Raw genomic sequence first — 22,544 nt, 5'->3', positions numbered from 1 at the left:
ATGCAATCAAGTGCCATTGGTTTTCTTTAAACGTGCATTACTTCAAATCTGTAACTTCCTTTTATGGTCTAAAGTGGTGCTCCAGCACCTGTTTGTAAATTAAGGGAGTAGTCTAGAATGCAACTGGGTTTTCAGGAGTATTTATTTCAGTAGAAAAGTGAGATGCTATTAGGAAAATGAAAGTTAGCAGTTGGACCTGTAGTTTAAATTGACATGGTTTTAATTATTTACTTAAATGTTTTTTTTAGACATTCTGGGGTTAAAATTATAAGGCTTTTGACTTTTGCGTTTTCACAACACTCTCATGTTTCACAGGGTCCTCCAAGAAGTACACATTCATCTGTAGGAGGGGAAAAAGAAGGTGAGACATGGTTTGAGACTTCACATAAAAAGTGAGAATATTCTGAGAGATACCACTCACCTAACTCTGTTGACTGGGGAGGAAGCACCACAGAGTCAATCATGTTTCTTGTTTCATCTCTTTCCTAGTTATCCGTCACCATGAGTACGGACGCTGAGATGCAAATCTACGGCAAGGCTGCCATATACCTCCGTAAGCCTGAGAGGGAAAGGATTGAGGCACAAACCGCACCCTTTGATTCAAAGAACTCCTGCTATGTGACAGACAAGGCAGAGCTGTACCTTAAGGGTCTGGTCACTGCCAGGGCCGACGGGAAGTGTACTGTAACAGTCACGAAACCTGACGGCACTAAGGAGGTAAGCCTGATCTGAAAAGTATTCAAGTTCAAGTTCGTGTAATTACTCTGTTTCATGAAAAATCATCAAAATGATGAAAAACATTTCAATAGACAATATGTAATCAGTAACAACAGATAGATTGAACATGTATTTGTTTTTGTAAGCAGAATATAACCTTCAAACACATCATGTTTAAAGCTGCTATTTAAAATTGCCATGGAACTTTTGATATTGACAAGTCAAGAATCACCATGTATGTGTCAGTGGGTGATAACTAAGTAGTTGGATTAAATGTTGGATTGAACTGTAATATTAATGAGCAAAAAGCATTCAGTCATGTCCACTTTGATCAAATCAAATCTAACTTTATTTGTCACATGCGCCGAATACAACAAGTGTTGACCTTAGCGTGAAATGCTTACTTACAAGCCCTTAACCAACAGCGCAGTTCAAGAAGAGATAAGAAAATATTTCCCAACTAAACTAAAGTAAAACAAATAATAAAAAGTAACACAATAAAATAACAATAACAAGGCTATATACAGGGGGTACTGGTAACGAGTCAATGTGTGGGAGTACAGGTTAGTCAAGGTAATTTGTACATGTAGGTAGGGGTGAAGTGACTTTGCATAGATAATAAACAGCGAGTAGCAGCAGTGTACAAAACAAATGGGGAGGGGGGGGGGGTGCAATTTAAATAGTCCGGTGGCCATTTGATGAATTGTTCAGTAGTCTTATGGCTTGGGGGTAGAAACGGTTAAGGAGCCTTTTGGTCCTTGACTTGGCACTCCGGTCCCACTTGCCGTGCGGTAGTAGAGAAAACAGTCAATGACTTGGGAGATTGGAGTCAATTGTTTGGGCTTTCCTCTGACACCACCTATTATATAGGTCCTGGATGGCAGGAAGCTTGGCCCCAGTGATGTACTGGGCCGTTATCTGTGTGTAATCTATATTCCTGACTGTTTCAGGAAGGAAAAGAGTTCAAAGATGCAGACATCTTCGAGATGAACCCCCCTAAGTACGACAAGATTGAGGACATGGCCATGATGACATACCTGAATGAAGCCTCTGTGTTGTATAACCTCAAAGAGCGTTATGCAGCATGGATGATCTATGTAAGAAACCTGCACATACAAACACTCACATACATGAACAAAATAAATACACACATAAATGAATGGTAGAAACCAAAACAAATCAATACAGTCGACCCACATCAGTATACCAAAGTACACCCACATCCTTACATAAATCCAGGTAAAAGAACATCTGACTTTACTAATCCACAAATGTAATTATGCTTTCATCCAGACCTACTCTGGGCTCTTCTGTGCCACGGTGAACCCCTACAAGTGGCTCCCAGTGTACGACGCAGAGGTTGTCAACGCCTACAGAGGGAAGAAGAGGATGGAGGCTCCACCCCATATCTTCTCCGTCTCTGACAACGCCTTTCAGTTCATGATGATTGGTACGAGCTGTCATGGATGGAGGAATGGATGGTTGGATGGAGGAATGGATGGTTGGATGGATGGACGGAGGGATGGATGGTTGGTTGGTTGGATAGATGTCCATTAAGTGCTCATAGATAGATAGATGGATGGATGCATCAATGGAAATTCAATTATGCATCAGAAAGGTATCTCCTGTTTTCTAGTCTAGGTAATAACAGTTTGCTGGGAATATCTGATTTCACTACCCTTGAATGGAAAATGTTCCAAATTCAAATTGATGATGATGCTATGAATTAAATAATGTCCCCATGTGTTTTGAGTATGATAGGCAATGTGTTTTCTGGTTCCAGATAAGGAGAACCAGTCCGTCCTGATTACGTAAGTTGTTTACTAAAATGTCACTTGAGAAAGTGTTTCTATTGTAATAAGTTGGGTCAATTGGTGTGATGATATACATGACAATATGAATGGATTAGAGCATTAGGCTATGTGTAATAACGAGTCGATGAGAAGTAGTATTTGTTAAAGACTTATGTCAGAACACAGGTTAACAGTGTATTTTTCTATGCTATTTCTTAGTGAAAGCCAATTTGACACTCGGACATGTAACTAAAACCCCTCTTTCTCTGTCATATAAACCAGTGGAGAATCCGGTGCAGGAAAGACTGTCAACACCAAGCGTGTCATCCAGTACTTTGCCACCATTGCAGTGTCTGGTGCCAAGAAGGAAGCAGAACCTGGCAAAATGCAGGTAGGTTGTTCTTATGTTTGTCTTTTTAACACATTTCAGTTTGGTTGGCTGTGTAAACTTGTTTTCCAGTGGTGAATCCTCTTTCAAGCAATTGAGAAAAACTAACTTGACAATGTTACCAGTTTTTGAGTAACTTGTGTTTGTCTCAATCAGGGGTCTCTTGAGGATCAGATCATTGCAGCTAACCCTCTGCTGGAGTCTTACGGTAATGCCAAGACAGTGAGGAACGACAACTCGTCTCGCTTTGTAAGTATGAAGGGCATACTGTGGAAATGACCTTATATTGGAAAAATGTTATTCAGTAGTCCCCTTTCGTTATACAGATTTACAATTTTATTTTGATCACTGATTTGTTGCTGAAAATTCGAACTTGTAGTGTATTCGAAGTTCTAAAATTGTAATTTTCATCTTTAAAATTTCATCATAATTCACATTTCCTGTTGCTGCAGGATTATTTTCCTGCTGTAGCAAACTGGATCCTACATCAAGCTCCTATATCTGTATCAATAGATCCAACATCTGTCCAACAAACTGTAACATTTAAAGGGGTCTATCAAAGTAAAATGTTAGATTTGTTGGCCTATTTCTAACCCCCATGCTCTGATATAGGGTAAATTCATCAGGATTCACTTCCAAGGTGGTAAACTGGCTAAAGCTGATATTGAAACCTGTGAGTTAGTTTTGATTGTTTCTCAATGCTTTCCTAAATGCACACAGAATTTTGGGGGAGATCATTCAATTTAAATGTATCTCATGTTCTCGCTCTTGTTCTCTCGATCTCTCTCCTTTTTCCTCTCTCTCTCTCTTTGTGTCGTTCACGCTCTCTCTCTCTCTCTCTCTCTCTCTCTCTCTCTCTCACTCACCCTCAGACCTGCTGGAGAAGTCCAGAGTGTCCTTCCAACTGCCCGATGAGAGAGGCTACCACATCTTCTTCCAGATGATGACAGGCCACAAACCTGAGCTAGTTGGTACGACAAAGTAGAGGTTCAGAGGAACTCTTTCCCACCCCCATCTGTGAAACTTGTTAAAAATATTCATAGTACACACTAATAATACTATTACAATGATTACATCCAAGGTAACAAGGCATCTAGACATTTGGAAGGTCTCTGGGAAATAGTCCACAAGTCTCAGTCTCCTCTTTTGATGCTATTTCAAATCAAATTTATTTATATAGCCCTTCTTACATCAGCTGATATCACAAAGTGCTGTACAGAAACCCAGCCTAAAACCCCAAACAGCAAGCAATGCAGGTGTAAAAGCACGGTGGCTAGGAAAAACTCCCTAGAAAGGCCAAAACCTAGGAAGAAACCTAGAGAGGAACCAGGCTATGAGGGGTGGCCAGTCCTCTTCTGGCTGTGCCGGGTGGAGATTATAACAGCACATGGGCTAGATGTTCAAATGTTCATAAATGACCAGCATTGTCAAATAATAATAATCATAGTAGTTGTCGAGGGTGCAACAAGTCAGTAACACAAGAGTAAGTGTCAGTTGGCTTTTTCATAGCCGATCTTTGAGAGTATCTCTACCGCTAGTTCTGTCTCTAGAGAGTTGAAAACAGCAGGTCTGGGACAGGTAGCATATCCGGTGAATAGGTCAGGGTTCCAGCAGGTCTGGGACAACAGGTCTGGGACAGGTAGCACGTCCGGTGAACAGGTCAGGGTTCCATAGCTGCAGGCAGAACTGTTGGAACTGGAGCAGCAGCACGGCCAGGTGAACTGGGGACAGCAAGGAGTCATCAAGCCAGGTAGTCCTGAGGCATGGTCCTAGGGCTCAGGTCCTCCGAGAGAGATAAAGCAAGAAAGAAAAAGAGAGAATTAGAGAGAGCATATTTAAATTCACACAGGACACCGGAAAAGACAAGAGAAATACTCCAGATGTGACAGACTGACCCTAGCCCCCCGACACATAAACTACTGCAGCATAAATACTGGGGCTGAGACAGGAGGGGTCAGGAGACACTGTGGCCCCTATTTATTATATACTACATGTATCCTTGAGTCCATCTACTGAGTAAAGGAGGGAGAGATACTGTAAAGGTAGGACAGCAGAATTCTAAGACATTTAACTGACAAGCTGTTCTCTGTTGTCCACAGAAATGGCACTCATCACCACCAACCCCTACGACTTCCCCATGTGCAGCCAGGGTCAGATCACTGTGGCCAGCATCAATGACAATGAAGAGCTGGATGCCACAGATGTGAGTCAAACAAAGGGTTAACCAAACTATAGATATAGAATAGGTAGGACCACCATACACACTGAATGTACTGTGAAATTCCAACTTGGTGGCAGCTGGGAATTTTCATGTATGTTTTTGTTTGATTCTAAATGCCTTGTGTTAGTTAGGCATGTGCCTCAAGGAAATCTCTGTGCCTTCCACAAGAGAGCACCACTAAGTGCCCTGTGGAACTGTGTAAAACTAATTTTGTGCTGCCATCTACTAATGTGTTGCCCAAACGTTATCATGTGGAATAGAGAAGCCAGTCAAATCTATCCATCCCATTTGTTCTGCAGTGAGCAGCAGAGAACTGTAGTGTAACTGACCAAACTACAGTTCAGTTCATCACTGTTGTACTTCCTCTTTAATGCCAGGATGCCATTACAATCCTGGGTTTCTCTAATGATGAGAAGGTTGGCATCTACAAGCTGACAGGAGCTGTACTGCACCATGGAAACTTGAAATTCAAGCAGAAGCAGCGTGAGGAGCAGGCCGAGCCAGACGGCACAGAGGGTGAGTTCCACTCATAGATATATAATATGTAGAACATTAGTCCCATTCCCCAACATAGAAATAGAACACCTAAGACAGACAGTGCCACATGAAAGTCAGGCAGGAGATCATTTTTGGAGAACAAATTCCAACCTCCAAAATGTGGGTGAATCAAAACCTAGCCCACAAAGAAGTTAACCAAACTATTTTGTTAGTGTGAAATCAGAAACAAGTGATCTTGTGTCCCTGAGTCTGTTGTTGTTGGTTCTCTCTCCAGTGGCTGATAAAATCGCCTACCTGCTGGGCCTGAACTCAGCTGAGATGTTGAAGGCTCTGTGCTACCCCAGAGTGAAGGTCGGCAACGAGTATGTGACCAAGGGACAGACTGTGCCTCAGGTAAGGCGGCCAAACACAGAATCTACCATTTTCTGAGCACTGGAATTATTTTGGGTACGAGTGCATTACTTTTGATTTTCCAAAGCTTGTATCACCTTATCACTAGACATGGTCAATATCTCACATATTAATTTGAGGGATTATCATTACAGGTTAATAACTCAGTCAGTGCTCTGGCCAAGTCCATCTATGAGAGGATGTTCTTGTGGATGGTCATCCGTATCAATGAGATGTTGGACACCAAGAATCCAAGGCAGTTCTATATCGGTGTGCTTGACATTGCCGGGTTTGAGATCTTTGATGTGAGTATGAGACCAGAACAAGACAATTAGTTGTGATTCAGATTGATTACGGTCTTGTATGATGAAATGATCCCTTTTAAAACTCCATCAACAGTACAACAGCATGGAGCAGCTGTGCATCAACTTCACCAATGAGAAACTGCAACAGTTTTTCAACCACACCATGTTCGTCCTGGAGCAAGAGGAGTACAAGAAGGAGGGAATCGTCTGGGCCTTCATTGACTTCGGCATGGACTTGGCTGCCTGCATTGAGCTTATTGAGAAGGTAAGCTGTCTGTGGGGATTTTAATGGACCATAACAGCAAAGCTCATATGGAGCGCTGTGTGATATATTATCACAGTGGTACAACGTATACAGTATTAAAATCACTGGGGAAGCCAATCGAGTCCAAAAAATCCATAACAACCAATGTGTTGTTATAATTGCATTGTTTGCTCTATAACCTGTTAGTTTATATGCTTTGACACCGTGATATATAGGCCTAAGGCAATAAGAAGACACAGTGGCAGAATAAATTCATCCACATATTTGTTTCATCACAAAACCGGAGAGCAACATCTGTCCCATGGAGTCGACAAAGCATAATGAATGTAACAAACAGTTACATGACCTACAGCATGGTCAGTCAAGTACATTTCTCTGCCATTTTCGGACCACTAAACATCTATTGATTTAGAACCACAGAGAGTTACCGCAAGTCGCAAAGAAAACAGGAGCTGCCTCCCTCCAATATTCCAGCACCATTTCAATTTCAACAAATCACCTATGCTTAGTCTTATACAGTGACAACTAAAAGATTCCAAAAACGATTTTAGTCCAATCAACGTAAGCTAAATATCATGTGGCTGTCCATGGTAATAATTTCTGTGTTTGTGTGAGAAAGTAGAAAATACATGGAAACGCCATCCTCCTCTCTTTCATGTTGCAGAAAACGCTATACATTTTTTTTGTCCTAGGCTACTTGAATAAAATGCTTGCTCGCTATTCTAACTTCCTTTCCTGGGCAACAATTAGCTAGTAAACATTAACCTACTACATCTAGCTACACATTGAACTTCCATCCTCTCAGACCAAAAGCACAATGTATTAATTTATGGTTGGGTCAGAATTGGTGTTAGAATCATTGTCCAGTACGGGGAATTAAGTAAAACTATGAATACAAGTCCCTATCTCCATCCACGGCCAACTTAGGAAAGGGCCCATTTTAGCTAGATGCCTATCCTCCAGAGGACAACAACACAATGAGATGCAACAATTGAAGTTTTTCTTTCTGTCAATGACGTTTGGCTTGATTTGGTGTGAAGCCAAATCCAAACTGTCTTTCCTTGACAAATTTTTTGGTGCACCAGGACCATTCACAGATTAGCTCACTCAGTTTAGCTCAACTCTGATTTGCTGTTTTTGTATAAAAAATATATATATAAAGGGAGGCCAAATGCTCTCTGGCTTCTCTTGCATTCAATGCTACAATATCATACTCTTTTTGACCAGACAGCATCAGATAGAAGGGCTACACATACAGAGACAGAGGAGCGCAGTTTTGCTTTACCTGGTGAGACACATTCAGCCTCTTGCTAAGCGAGACGAAACATACATTATATTATATGTCAATTTTTTGGGGAAACCTCGCTTCCCTTGGCACCCATTAATATATGCCACTGACTGTTGAGAACTCAATATGTTTCCTATTATGTGTCCCTAAAGGTATATAACCCTATAATGGCATGTTTACTAACGGAATAAATGTCATCCTAAATGGAAATATCACTAATTTGACATACATCTCTTTTCGTAAAGCCATTGGGCATCTTCTCCATCCTTGAAGAGGAGTGCATGTTCCCCAAGTCTTCAGACACTACCTTCAAGGACAAGCTGTATGCCCAGCATCTTGGCAAAACAAATGCGTTTGAGAAGCCCAAGCCTGCCAAAGGCAAGGCAGAGGCCCACTTCTCCCTGGTGCATTACGCCGGTACTGTGGACTACAACATCACTGGCTGGCTGGAGAAGAACAAGGATCCCCTGAACGACTCAGTTTGCCAGCTGTACCAGAAGTCCTCAGTCAAAATTTTGGCTGCCCTGTATCCTCCTCCCCCTCCTGAGGGTAAGACTAGCATCACGTCACAATATTTAACTAAATACTAGTGATAACTCAGACACAAATGTTCTTTAAAGTCTTTCAATGTATCAGAATTTCTCAGGGTTTATCACTGGGTTGATTTCCTAATATACTTGGTTAATTTAATCATACAATAGGTGTTATTTTAAACAATCTCACTTGCCTCTAGCTAAGTGTGAAGTTTAATTAGTGTGCTTGCTGAAGACAAGACCACTCTAGATTTCTTACATACTCTTATTATTATTATTCTATTTATTCCACCCACTCTAGGAAATGTACTTTTCTAGATATCTTTTACTTTTCCCCATTTTAACAGATAAAGCCAAGAAAGGAGGCAAGAAGAAGGGTGGTTCCATGCAGACAGTGTCCTCACAGTTCAGGGTGAGCTTTTGAAATGTGTATATTCAGTCCTTTAAAAGGTGCAATTATCATAAACTACAGGATGTCTGAGAAAATGGTTTGTAACCCTCTTACAGGAGAACTTACATAAGCTGATGACCAACTTGAGGAGCACTCATCCTCACTTTGTGCGCTGCCTGATCCCCAACGAGTCAAAGACTCCAGGTACAAGAAATATTCAGTTAAAAATGTAATCTTATCATTACAGTATCAGTAACCTTAACAATCCCAATCTTTAACCTGTTTATTAGTATTAAAAGAGACTTGGTTTGTTTTACCAGGTCTGATGGAGAACTTCCTGGTTATCCACCAGCTCAGGTGTAATGGTGTACTGGAGGGTATCAGGATCTGCAGAAAGGGCTTCCCAAGCAGAATCATCTATGCTGATTTCAAACAGAGGTACACACACGCAAGCACGCACACACACACGCACATACAAATGCACACACACCACAGAAAATATCTGTTCCAAGGGTATTCCCAGCATCAGAATAGGCTTACTTTTTACGAAATATAATTAAGATATTACAACTTCACATGTTAAAAATGTCTCCTCATTCAGGTACAAAGTACTGAATGCCAGCGTCATCCCTGAGGGCCAGTTCATGGACAACAAGAAGGCTTCTGAGAAGCTGCTTGGGTCCATTGATGTGAATCACGAAGATTACAAGTTTGGACACACCAAGGTCAGTTAAATACCCCCAGCAAAAGCTGACAACAAAACACAACTTCAATGATAATTTAAACCCGTACCATATAAAATCTCTCCAGGTGATCTATCCATCCTTTTGTTCTTTGTTCTTCATTTAACTCATGGAAAAGGCGGAAAAACATTGGACTGTTTTTTTTTTCCAAAGTCATTCATCACAAGTATAGAAGAGAAACTAAACTCATTACCATGTGCATAGTGTTAGAGTGGTATGGCTCCAGGTATCTGTATCTGTACATTATTAATCTACAACTGTACAATAACTAACAACTTAGAAACAACATATCCCATGGTTTGTTTCTAACCATTGCAAAGTTAATGTTGTTTAAATCAATCTAGTGGTGTTGTTCCCCTCTTTTGATGCAACCCTTTCTGTCCGTCGCAATCTGTGGTTCCATTTACCATGTTAAACTGTGTCTCAGGTGTTCTTCAAAGCCGGTCTGCTGGGTGTCCTGGAGGAGATGAGAGATGAGAAGCTGGCCACTCTGGTCGGCATGGTCCAGGCTCTCAGCCGTGGATTCCTCATGAGGAGAGAGTTTAGCAAGATGATGGAGAGGAGGTGAGGAATAGTAGACATCTTGGCAAAGCTTTCTGTCAACCAGCTGTTTCTAATGCATTATGATTACATACTGTATATGCTGTGAGTTGTTCAGAAAGAGAAAGTACATCTTATAATGGTCTACTAAAGCTTTTGGGTTAATTCATTTAGTCCAGAAATAGATGTAGCAACTAAAGGATTCTAGCTTTATAGTTGGATTTTGGGATTTGGCTGTTCAATTGTCATTTAAATGTGTGGTATTTCCCCATTTATTCTTGAAGTATATAAAATGCCTCATGAGCATGCACGACCTGTCAGTACTTGCATCTAGAGAGCCGTCTATGAATTTAAGAGGGGTTACATTTCCCTAGCCCCATTCCTCAGCTGTAAACAAACAGTGGTGGGGGGCCCATTTTGTTGTTCATCTAATCACAGTCTGTAGCTTTAAGCATGTCACTCACCATGCCATTCTATCCTTTCTGTCGACCAGAGAATCAGTTTACGCCATCCAGTACAACATCCGCTCATTCATGAATGTGAAAACCTGGCCATGGATGAAGTTGTACTTCAAGATCAAGCCCCTGCTGCAGAGCGCTGAGACTGAGAAGGAGCTGGCCAACATGAAGGAGAACTATGAGAAGATGACGACAGACCTGGCCAAGGCTCTGGCCACAAAGAAGCAAATGGAGGAGAAGTTGGTGGCCCTGACGCAGGAAAAGAACGACCTGGCGCTCCAAGTCGCATCTGTGGGTGAAAAAACAACCTTCATTACTGTCAAATTTACATTCACATGAATAAACGTACATATGTACACACCTATTTATTACTAATGTTATATACTTTATATATCTCATGAATTTCGATTGGTTTACTCTGACCTTCAATATACAAAGTGAGGCTTCTGATTTTTTTCCCCCGTTCTGAAACCAGGAAGGAGAGAGTCTGAATGATGCTGAGGAAAGGTGCGAGGGGCTCATCAAGAGCAAGATCCAGCAGGAGGCCAAACTCAAAGAGACGACCGAGAGGCTGGAGGATGAGGAGGAGATCAATGCTGAGTTGACTGCCAAGAAGAGGAAGCTGGAGGATGAGTGCTCTGAGCTGAAGAAGGACATTGATGACCTGGAGCTCACCCTGGCCAAAGTGGAGAAGGAGAAGCACGCCACTGAAAACAAGGTCTTGTGTCTTACCATAGACAGTCTAACCAAACAATAATCAAATCAATAATCAAATCAAAAGATAGCTTAACAGAAATGGAATTCACTTGTACAATAGTAGAATTTCAGTTGTGGGGTACTCCCAACATTCATTGCATGATCTGCTCCCCCTGATTTATGACTTCCATTCAGCACACTGGCATGATGAACACTGACATCTAGTGTTGAATATATAGTACAGTAATTGTTGATGCAGTGCGAATCTAAATGAAATGAATGCAATATATAACAAACTAAATCTCCCCTTTAAGTGACCAAAGACTAATTTTGATGTTGCCGTTTTCAGGTTAAAAACCTGACAGAGGAGATGGCGTCTATGGATGAGAGTGTTGCCAAGCTGACCAAGGAGAAGAAAGCCCTCCAAGAGGCCCACCAGCAGACACTGGATGACCTGCAGGCAGAGGAGGACAAAGTCAACACTCTGACCAAGGCCAAGACCAAGCTGGAACAGCAAGTGGACGACGTGAGTGGAGTTGGACATTTTGGCCATGATAGCATGTAAGATGATATTATCTTCAGTTGTTTAGATTTTAATAATGTATGTGTTTTTATCTTATAGCTTGAGGGTTCCCTGGAGCAAGAGAAGAAGCTCCGTATGGACCTTGAGAGATCCAAGAGAAAGCTGGAGGGAGATCTGAAACTGGCCCAGGAGTCCATAATGGACCTGGAGAATGACAAGCAGCAAGCTGATGAGAAAATCAAGAAGTAAACACAAACAAATGACTACAGTATTACCTGCTATAATGGTTGTTCTTGACTAATTCTTGTAATTATGAATTAGCATGTGCATGTGATTCTTAAAAGCAAAGTGAATGGTATGATCCTCTGCCATTTCACTATCAAAGCAAAACCAACTCTGCAGTCAACGTGTTTGTGTTTCTTAGGAAGGAGTTTGAGACCACCCAGCTCCTCAGCAAGATTGAGGATGAGCAGTCTCTGGGAGCTCAGCTGCAGAAGAAGATCAAGGAACTCCAGGTGTAGTACAGGATATAAGCTCCAGTACAGAAAAGGACAGACTTGAATAATTTCCTTTAAAAAAAGAAGCACACTTTTTCTGGCAGCAGACAGTTTTCCAGGTGGCTTCTGATGGCTCAGTAGGTTGGAAGATGGTGTTTCTTGTTGGTGCTTCTTACTATCCCCACTCAGCCCTCAATGACAATATCCATGTTAAAATGGCTTATATCCATCTAGAGTCCTCTGTCTAACTTCTTACCTTTGAGGGTTTGGCTCCTGCATGGGACACTGTCTACTGAATATATTAGTGTAACTGGCTTTGTATTAAACACATTTATGAAAAATATACTATTATTACTTTGTGAGGTTCAATTGTTTCAACTGTATTGTAGTGTTCATCCCCCCTGCTCCTACCCCTGTTCTAGGCCCGTATTGAGGAGCTGGAGGAGGAAATTGAGGCTGAGCGTGCTGCCAGGGCTAAGGTTGAGAAGCAGAGGGCCGATCTCTCCAGGGAACTTGAGGAGATCAGCGAGAGGCTGGAGGAGGCCGGAGGCGCCACTGCTGCTCAGATTGAGATGAACAAGAAGCGTGAGGCTGAGTTCCAGAAGCTGCGTCGTGATCTTGAAGAGTCCACCCTGCAGCATGAGGCCACAGCTGCCGCTCTGCGCAAGAAGCAGGCCGATAGTGTGGCTGAGCTCGGGGAGCAGATCGACAACCTGCAGCGCGTCAAGCAGAAGCTGGAGAAGGAGAAGAGCGAATACAAGATGGAGATTGATGACCTCTCTAGCAACATGGAGGCTGTCGCTAAGGCTAAGGTGAGTAGTAATGTTTTGATCAAGCAGTGTTGAGGATGGTCAACTACATTACCATTCAAGTGAACTGAAGTTGACAGGAGTCACAAATATAAAGTAATGATGATACATGTTTCACTAACAGGGCAATCTGGAGAAGATGTGCCGTACTCTTGAGGACCAGCTGAGTGAGCTCAAGACTAAGAATGATGAGAATGTTCGCCAGGTCAACGACATCAGCGGACAGAGGGCCAGACTCCTGACAGAAAATGGTACCATCAACAATGAACAACAAGCCAATGCTTACCTTTAGTAGACAACAATACATGTTGTGGGCTGTATCCACATAGGTGGTGAATAGTACAGTAGAAACTAATATTGCCCTACGATACCTCAAAATACATTTTCAATCTTAGAAAACAGTGACCCTATTAACAAGATGCTCCTCTGTCCTGCAGGTGAGTTTGGTCGCCAGCTGGAGGAGAAGGAAGCTCTCGTGTCTCAACTGACCAGAGGAAAACAGGCCTTCACCCAGCAGGTGGAGGAGCTGAAGAGGGCGATTGAGGAGGAGGTCAAGGTAAGGGACCCAAAATGGAGAGTTTAGAGCTATATCTTTACGTAGACGGTGACTACACCACCCTCAGAGACTCCTACTGTCTCTCCACCCTCAGAGACTCCTACTGTCTCTCCACCCTCAGAGACTCCTACTGTCTCTAAACCCTCAGAGACTCCTACTGTCTCTCCACCCTCAGAGACTCCTACTGTCTCTCCACCCTCAGAGACTCCTACTGTCTCTCCACCCTCAGAGACTCCTACTGTCTCTCCACCCTCAGAGACTCCTACTGTCTCTCCACCCTCAGAGACTCCTACTGTCTCTCCACCCTCAGAGACTCCTACTGTCTCTCCACCCTCAGAGACTCCTACTGTCTCTCCACCCTCAGAGACTTCTACTGTCTCTCCACCCTCAGAGACTCCTACTGTCTCTAAACCCTCAGAGACTCCTACTGTCTCTCCACCCTCAGAGACTCCTACTGTCTCTCCACCCTCAGAGACTCCTACTGTCTCTCCACCCTCAGAGACTCCTACTGTCTCTCCACCCTCAGAGACTTCTACTGTCTCTCCACCCTCAGAGACTCCTACTGTCTCTAAACCCTCAGAGACTCCTACTGTCTCTCCACCCTCAGAGACTCCTACTGTCTCTCCACCCTCAGAGACTCCTACTGTCTCTCCATCATCAGAGACTCCTACTGTCTTTCCACCCTCAGAGACTAGTGTAAGCAGGAGGAGAAGCCTCATTTAACACAGTAAATTCATCAGGCTTAAGCCATGTTTCAGTCAGGCCAATGACATCAAGATTATGATCAGTGATTAGTTCATTGACTATGGAAGTGAGGGATCTAACATTAAGTAGCCCTATTTTGAGATGTGAGATATCACAATCTCTTTCAATAATGACAGGAATGGAGGTCTTCATTCCAGTGAGATTGCTAGAGCGAACACCGCCATGTTTAGTTTTGCCCAACCTAGATCAAGGCACAGACACGGTCTCAATGGGGATAGCTGAGCTGACTACACTGACTGTGCTAGAGGCAGACTCTACTAAGCTGACAGGCTGGCTAACAGCCTGCTGCCTGGCCTGCACCCTATCTCATTGTGGAGCTAGAGCCCTGTCTATGTTCATAGATAAGATGAAAGCACCCCTCCAGCTAGGATGGAATCCATCACTCCTCAGCAGCCCAGGCTTGGTCCTGTTTGTGGTTGAGTCCCAGAAAGAGGGCCAATTATCTACAAATTCTATCTTTTGGGAGGGGCAGAAAAAAGTTTTCAACCAGCGATTGAGTTGTGAGACTCATCACTCCCCATAACTGGGAGAGGGCCAGAGACAATTACTCGATGCCGACACATCTTTCTAGCTAATTTACACGCTGAAGCTATGTTGCGCTTGGTGATCTCTGACTGTTTCATCCTAACATCGTTGGTGCCGACGTGGATAACATTATCTCTATACTCTCTACACTCGCCAGTTTTAGCCTTAGCCAGCACCATCTTCAGATTAGCTTTTACGTCGGTAGCCCTGCCCCCTGGTAAACAGTGTATGATTGCTGGATGATTCTTTTTAACTCTAATACTGCGGGTAATGGAGTCGCCAATGACTAGGGTTTTCAATTTGTCAGAGCTAATGGTGGGAGGCTTCGAGGCTCAGACCCCGTAACGGGTGGAGGAGAGACCAGAGAAGGCTTGGCCTCCGACTCCGACTCGTTGCTTATTTTAATGGGGAAAAACGGTTTAAAGTTTCTGTCGGCTGAATGAGTGACACCGGTTGAGCATTCCTACAGCATTTCCTTCCAGAAGCCATGAGAAAGTTGTCCGGCTGCGGTGACTGTGCGAGGGGATTTATATTACTATCTGTACTTATTGGTGGCACAGACGCTGTTTCATCCTTTCCTACACTTAAATTACCCTTGCCTAACGATTGCGTCTGAAGCTGGGCTTGCAGCACTTGCAGCACCTCACCATAAGGCGATCGTTCTCCTGTATATTATGAGTACAGCGACTGCAATTAGAAGGCATAATGTTAATGTTACTACTTAGCTTTGGCTGGTGGAGGTCGTGTAGAACCATGTCCAGATAAAGCGTCAGGGGTGAAAAAGTTGAATGTAAAAAGTCAAATGGTAATTAAACAAAATGGTAATTAAAAAGTAAAACCGTAATTTTGGCAGGTAGCAAAATAACGATAGCAACAAACCACATAGCTTCACGTAAACAAGTCCACATAATTTGTTTGACTCTCACTCATCTCTCCTTGTCTTCTTTCTCACAGGCTAAAAATGCACTGGCCCACGGTGTTCAGTCTGCCCGCCATGACTGTGACCTCCTGAGGGAGCAGTTTGAGGAGGAGCAGGAGGCCAAGGCAGAGCTGCAACGTGGCATGTCCAAGGCCAACAGTGAGGTGGCTCAGTGGAGGACTAAGTATGAAACTGATGCCATCCAGCGCACAGAGGAGCTGGAGGAGGCCAAGTGAGTCGCACGCAACAGAAAAAACTCAGATATTGTGTGGATGGTGAGAGTGGTAGGGGGCTCTGAGAAAATGTTACATCAATATGTATTGTAACATATCTCTCACTTCACAAAACCACCCTCTGTTGTGCAACAGGAAGAAGCTGGCCCAGCGTCTGCAGGAGGCCGAGGAGACCATTGAGGCGACCAACTCCAAGTGCGCCTCCCTGGAGAAGACCAAGCAGAGGCTGCAGGGAGAGGTGGAGGACCTCATGATTGATGTTGAGAGAGCCAACGCATTGGCCGCCAACCTCGACAAGAAGCAGAGGAACTTTGACAAGGTGAAAATGAATAAACCTCACCTTAGTCTGATATTTACTGTCTGAAAGATGATCAAATGTAGTATAATTGTAGCATATTTCTAATTCAAAACTCTTCATCAATGACTTCTGATGAAAATCCCATGGATTCCCCTAGGTTCTGGCAGAGTGGAAGCAGAAGTATGAGGAGGGCCAGGCTGAGCTGGAAGGAGCTCAGAAGGAGGCTCGCTCTATGAGCACTGAACTCTTCAAAATGAAGAACTCCTACGAGGAGGCTCTGGATCATCTGGAGACTCTGAAGAGAGAGAACAAGAACCTGCAACGTGAGCATTTGACGGCAATTTTATTTGGCTCATGTTTCATTAGCAATATTAATTGCTGTTAATAAATTCACTGATATTATGATTCAATGTCAACTTCAGCGGATTGGCAATATCCACTAAAAATGTCCCAAGTCTAAACTGCTCTTGTGTTTGTGTGTGCAGAGGAGATCTCTGACCTGACTGAGCAGATTGGAGAGACTGGCAAGAGCATCCATGAGCTGGAGAAGGCCAAGAAGACCGTGGAGACAGAGAAGTCTGAGATCCAGACAGCTCTGGAGGAGGCTGAGGTACAAACTACAGCTGTTTGATGGGAAAAGCAGAGTTAAACTAGCCAACGCCAGCTACAGTCTAATGATCCCTGTAATGATGTTTATTGTAGTCATATATATATATATACACATACATTTACGTCCTTTGTTATATGCATACAAATGTATTTAACACAATTGGCATGACTGCTTCTGTTTGTCCAGGGCACACTGGAGCACGAGGAATCCAAGATTATGCGTGTGCAGCTGGAGCTGAACCAGATCAAGGGTGAGGTGGACAGGAAGATCGCTGAGAAGGACGAGGAGATGGAGCAGATCAAGAGGAACAGCCAGAGGATGGTTGACTCCATGCAGAGCACCCTGGACTCTGAGGTCAGGAGCAGGAATGATGCCCTGAGGGTGAAGAAGAAGATGGAGGGAGACCTGAACGAGATGGAGATCCAGCTGAGCCACTCCAACAGGCAGGCCGCTGAGGCCCAGAAACAGCTGAGGAATGTCCAGGGACAGCTCAAGGTATTGGGACTGGGACATCAGGCTCAAAAACCTGAACATGGAGAGGGATTTGTTTGTGAATCTGTAGAAAAGAAAAGAACAGAGGAATTGAATAGAGTGGACAATGCACTGTAGAAAGTTAGGGATACTGGGGAAATTCTTCCCAATGAACGTTTATATCACCCATCCTATTACCCCTATTTCCACATGTCCTAATGAACGTATGTCCTTGTGAACCACAGGATGCCCAATTGCACCTTGATGACGCCGTCCGTGTCGCAGAAGACATGAAGGAGCAGGCAGCCATGGTGGAGCGCAGAAACGGTCTGATGGTGGCTGAAATCGAGGAGCTGAGAGTTGCTCTAGAGCAGACAGAGAGAGGCCGCAAAGTGGCTGAGACTGAGCTGGTAGACGCCAGCGAGCGTGTTGGACTGCTGCACTCCCAAGTATGGGTCAAAAGCCATTTCAAATGAAACTCAACCAAGCATACATTTTAAACACACCTGGAATTTCACAGTGCCTTAGATTTTCATAATTTCAGTCTTGTGACTTACAAGTTCTCTTCAGAGTCCAACAAATCGTCTTGTTTCCTCCTTCAGAACACCAGCCTTCTGAACACCAAGAAGAAGCTGGAGACTGACCTGGTGCAGGTGCAGGGAGAGGTGGACGACATCGTCCAGGAGGCCAGGAATGCAGAGGAGAAGGCCAAGAAGGCAATCACTGACGTGAGTCCTTGAAATACATCATCTTGATTTGTCCCCAAGTGCCAATGGTAGCAGGGCTAGTTAAGAACAACAAAGATCTGAGAGGGACGTTATGATTGGTGCATAAATTAAACAAACCATTATTCCAGGCGGCCATGATGGCTGAGGAGCTGAAGAAGGAGCAGGACACCAGCTCTCACCTGGAGAGGATGAAGAAGAACCTGGAGGTCACAGTCAAGGACCTGCAGCACCGCCTGGATGAGGCTGAGAATCTGGCCATGAAGGGAGGCAAGAAACAGCTCCAGAAACTGGAGTCCAGGGTGAGTTACCAGCAGGGTGGATTAGGGTGGATTGAAAGACTGACTGCTGGAAATGTATTTGATCATATACAAATTCACAGGAGCATTGTTTAATGACTTGTTCTCGCAATAACCCACCTAGATCAGGGGTTCCCAAACTTATTACCCCTTTTGTGATAGCGAATTCATCAGGGACGCACCTCTTAATATCAGAACACAACTCCTATTTTAAAGTGCGATAAAAATAGCATCCACGCAGATTTCCTATGACTTCTGCAGTGCATGACTGGACTAATCAAGTCTCAGGCCCTGGGAAATAACATTTTTAACTCTTTGCATCAGAGAGAAAATATTGAAGTTTTAAAGCTTAAATTACAGTGAATTTATGATCAAAACAAATTCTAATAATTGTACACTTATTTAGTGGAGTTGATCCAAGACCTTTAAATAAATTTAAATGCATTCATCTAGTTGCTTCATTGTCTCAGCAGACTTCTTCTAATATGCCATTTCATTCATAATAATAATAATAATAATAATTCACAATAAATATCAACACACAATATAATATACATTCATCGAATTAATGTCATAGTAATAATTTATCTCTCTATAGTTACGTCTCGTTCACCGGCCGTTGCTAGGGAAGCTAGCGTTGCTATGCGGGGCTACCAGCTAGCAGGCTAATGGCTGAATTAGCTTTTAGGCTAGCGGACTTTAATAAGTTCATAAAACCTGAAAATACAACATAACATCTCGACAAACATATGTACATGCTCCAGAAACATTACCTTCTTGAATATAGTGATGTTACACTCGCTTACCTTCAAAATAAATATATAAAAATGTATGTCGGTGCTTCTGTCTTGCTGTTGGCTCGCTAAGCAAATTACTCTCAACTGCCAAAGCTCGAGGCTCCCATAATAGAAGAAATGTCCCAACATTAAAACATGCGAGTGGCGGCCTCTAGTCGCCATACTGGTACTGCACCATACACCACTAAACGCATGACAACATCGACAGTCATATTACTAATACATGAAGAATTGAGATGTGAGCATCCCAGACCCGTCGTTTATCGAAGAGTTAATAACATAAATTGTGGATGAATAATATTACATTGTACAGTATTGCACCCTCTAAACGTTTTCCAAAGATCCCTGGCTGTTTAATCTGTTCTTGCTAGAAATATACATAAACAAATTGAAAGGTAAATTCCACTTTGAGAAACACTGACCCAGATATTGAAAAGTTGTTGTTATTTTTACAGCCCCCTTCAATTAACATTTTAAAAGAGTACCTAGGAACAGATAACAATTGTGCCCCCTTGACTGGGTAGAAGAGGTATAGTCTTCTTCCCAGTACAAATATTTGTTACGTCTGATTTCACGACCTCCAACAAACTCCTACGTTTATTTCTTCCACAAAGGTGCGTGAGCTCGAGACTGAGGTGGAGGCCGAGCAGAGAAGAGGTGTAGACGCGGTCAAGGGAGTCCGCAAGTATGAGCGCAGAGTCAAGGAGCTCACTTACCAGGTAAGAGAAAGTGCATCCTTCACACACTTGACTCTAACACAGACAGGTTTGTGTATACAACTATTGTGACATTGATTCTTTGCTCTTCTCTCACAGACTGAGGAGGATAAGAAGAACGTTAACAGACTTCAGGACCTGGTAGATAAGCTGCAGATGAAGGTGAAGGCCTACAAGAGGCATTCTGAGGAAGCGGTGAGTCACAGAGGGCAATCGAAAACGTAGTTTTTCTCTACAAAACGTAATGTCCATACAGTTTAGCTGAAGTGTTGCTACAGCACACCAGTAAACAATGACTGAATTGATATTACAGGTAATTGCTGAAGAAATTACACACATTTCTGAGTGCCTCCTATTCCTATGTGTTACTAACTTAAAGGAGAGGGGGTTGAATATGAATTTGCTGGTCTAGTGGTAGTGCTGGAAGCAGCGGTTTGATCCCCAGTTCTGACACTCACTTTCTCTGCAGTATCTTCTATCTCCCTATATACATTGCTATCCTAAATCTGACAATGTGTTTTGTGGAAAATAATATTTTAATTTACTACCTGAAGCTTCAAACTTTAAATGCTGATGTTCTGTTCTCCCTCTCTTTTCCTCACCCAGGAGGAAGCCGCAAACCAGCACATGTCTAAGTTCAGGAAGGTTCAGCATGAGCTGGAGGAAGCTGAGGAGCGTGCTGACATCGCTGAGACTCAGGTCAACAAGCTCAGAGCCAAGACCCGTGACTCTGGAAAGGTACAGAACTGCTGCTAAACCTATACCTGACTCATGTTCAGATATGACCACATCAGCACCACCTATGATTTAGTCTTACTGTGAGGTAAATGCAGACCTTTTACACTCAACTGTATTGAAGATCTCTAAGAAGAACATTTCAGGAAGGGCTAAACAATCTAATAAGAGTTATTCAGTTAGTACTTCAACATCTAAAATCCAAGCTGAGCACTGAGCATTAAAGACTTGATCCATTATATTCTATCCAAGTCTATCCATATATTTATCATGTTCATTGTTATTACTGATCCATTATATTCTATCTTTCTTCTTACAGGGAAAAGAAGTTGCTGAATAAACAAGACCAAAGTATTGAAGATCAAAGTCTTACCATTTTCCTGTGTTGCATAAAATATGATGTTCATGGTGAAATGTTGAGCATTGATTAAAAACATGTAGGCCTACATACACTTCCTTTGTGACTGTAGACTTATTACTCAGCAAACAGATTTTTAATACCATAAAATATTGTACTTTAAATAATGGAGCAATCTGGGATTCCAACAGCAAAAGTCACCCAGACAAAGCAGTCCGTTTTTTGAGTAAACAGATGAGGAATGAGGCTGGAGAAATTTAACCACTCTCAAATTCTCAGACTGAGCTATGGAGGCAAAGACAGCAAGTTTGTTCTTGCTGAGTCTTTATTTATTGAATTCAATGTAGTTCAGCCAGCCTCTGCATTTAAGCTGCTTCTTTATACAAGGTAATGCTGGTAGATTGCCATTGGAAATAATGACTCTAGTGTGTAAAAATCTGACACTGGCTAAATATGCATGTCAATTTTGAGCCTTACCCCCAGCCATTTATTTTGTACGTATTTATTATGGATCCCCATTACTTCCTGCCCAGGCAGCAGCCACTCTTCCTGGCATCCGTCAAAATTAAGGCAGTTATATAATTTGAAATACATTACAATACATTCATAACAGATTTCACAACACACTGTGTGCCTTCAGGCCACTACTCTACTACCACATATCTACAACACAAAATCTATTATCATGTGTCTGTGACACAGACATATGGCAGACATATCAGTGTGGATGACGGATCACCACCTCAAGCTGAACCTCGGCAAGACGGAGCTGCTCTTCCTCCCGGGGAAGGACTGCCCGTTCCATGATCTCGCCATCACGGTTGACAACTCCCTTGTGTCCTCCTCCCAGAGTGCTAAGAGCCTTGGCGTGACCCTGGACAACACCCTGTCGTTCTCCACCAACATCAAGGCGGTGACCCGATCCTGTAGGTTCATGCTCTACAACATTCGCAGAGTACGACCCTGCCTCACACAGGAAGCGGCGCAGGTCCTAATCCAGGCACTTGTCATCTCCCGTCTGGATTACTGCAACTCGCTGTTGGCTGGGCTCCCTGCCTGTGCCATTAAACCCCTACTACTCATCCAGAACGCCGCAGCCCGTCTGGTGTTCAACCTTCCCAAGTTCTCTCACATCACCCCGCTCCTCCGCTCTCTCCACTGGCTTCCAGTCGAAGCTCGCATCCGCTACAAGACCATGGTGCTTGCCTACGGAGCTGTGAGGGGAACGGCACCTCCGTACCTTCAGGCTCTGATCAGGCCCTACACCCAAACAAGGGCACTCCGTTCATCCACCTCTGGCCTGCTCGCCTCCCTACCTCTGAGGAAGCACAGTTCCCGCTCAGCCCAGTCAAAACTGTTCGCTGCTCTGGCACCCCAATGGTGGAACAAGCTCCCTCACGACGCCAGGACAGCGGAGTCAATCACCACCTTCCGGAGACACCTGAAACCCCACCTCTTCAAGGAATACCTGGGATAGGATAA

The 22,544-nt window shown here is 43.4% G+C and overlaps 1 protein-coding gene across 1 annotated transcript; it reads left to right on the top strand.

Annotated features, from left to right (window-relative positions):
* The first annotated feature begins 319 nt into the window (after positions 1–319).
* On the top strand, positions 320–21,156 carry LOC106593408 (myosin heavy chain, fast skeletal muscle). Its single transcript, XM_045710222.1, has 40 exons — positions 320–361; positions 490–717; positions 1,668–1,814; positions 2,011–2,167; positions 2,501–2,528; positions 2,793–2,901; positions 3,055–3,147; positions 3,511–3,571; positions 3,771–3,869; positions 4,998–5,101; positions 5,497–5,635; positions 5,892–6,010; positions 6,163–6,312; positions 6,407–6,577; positions 8,111–8,414; positions 8,746–8,810; positions 8,906–8,993; positions 9,110–9,227; positions 9,391–9,514; positions 9,960–10,096; positions 10,566–10,821; positions 11,006–11,248; positions 11,576–11,752; positions 11,849–11,994; positions 12,174–12,264; positions 12,669–13,058; positions 13,180–13,306; positions 13,493–13,611; positions 15,856–16,052; positions 16,189–16,372; positions 16,509–16,674; positions 16,837–16,961; positions 17,148–17,456; positions 17,678–17,881; positions 18,035–18,160; positions 18,289–18,459; positions 19,868–19,972; positions 20,069–20,164; positions 20,576–20,707; positions 21,024–21,156. Exons 2-40 carry the CDS (start codon positions 502–504, stop codon positions 21,042–21,044), a joined length of 5,814 nt encoding a protein of 1,937 aa, XP_045566178.1. The 5' UTR covers positions 320–361; positions 490–501; the 3' UTR covers positions 21,045–21,156.
* Positions 21,157–22,544: the final 1,388 nt, after the last annotated feature.

Source organism: Salmo salar, chromosome ssa02, assembly GCF_905237065.1.
Source record: "Salmo salar chromosome ssa02, Ssal_v3.1, whole genome shotgun sequence".
Lineage (NCBI taxonomy): Eukaryota > Metazoa > Chordata > Actinopteri > Salmoniformes > Salmonidae > Salmo > Salmo salar.
The sequence above is the reverse complement of the archived record's forward strand: the minus strand, read 5'-3'. Positions and strand labels throughout refer to the sequence as shown.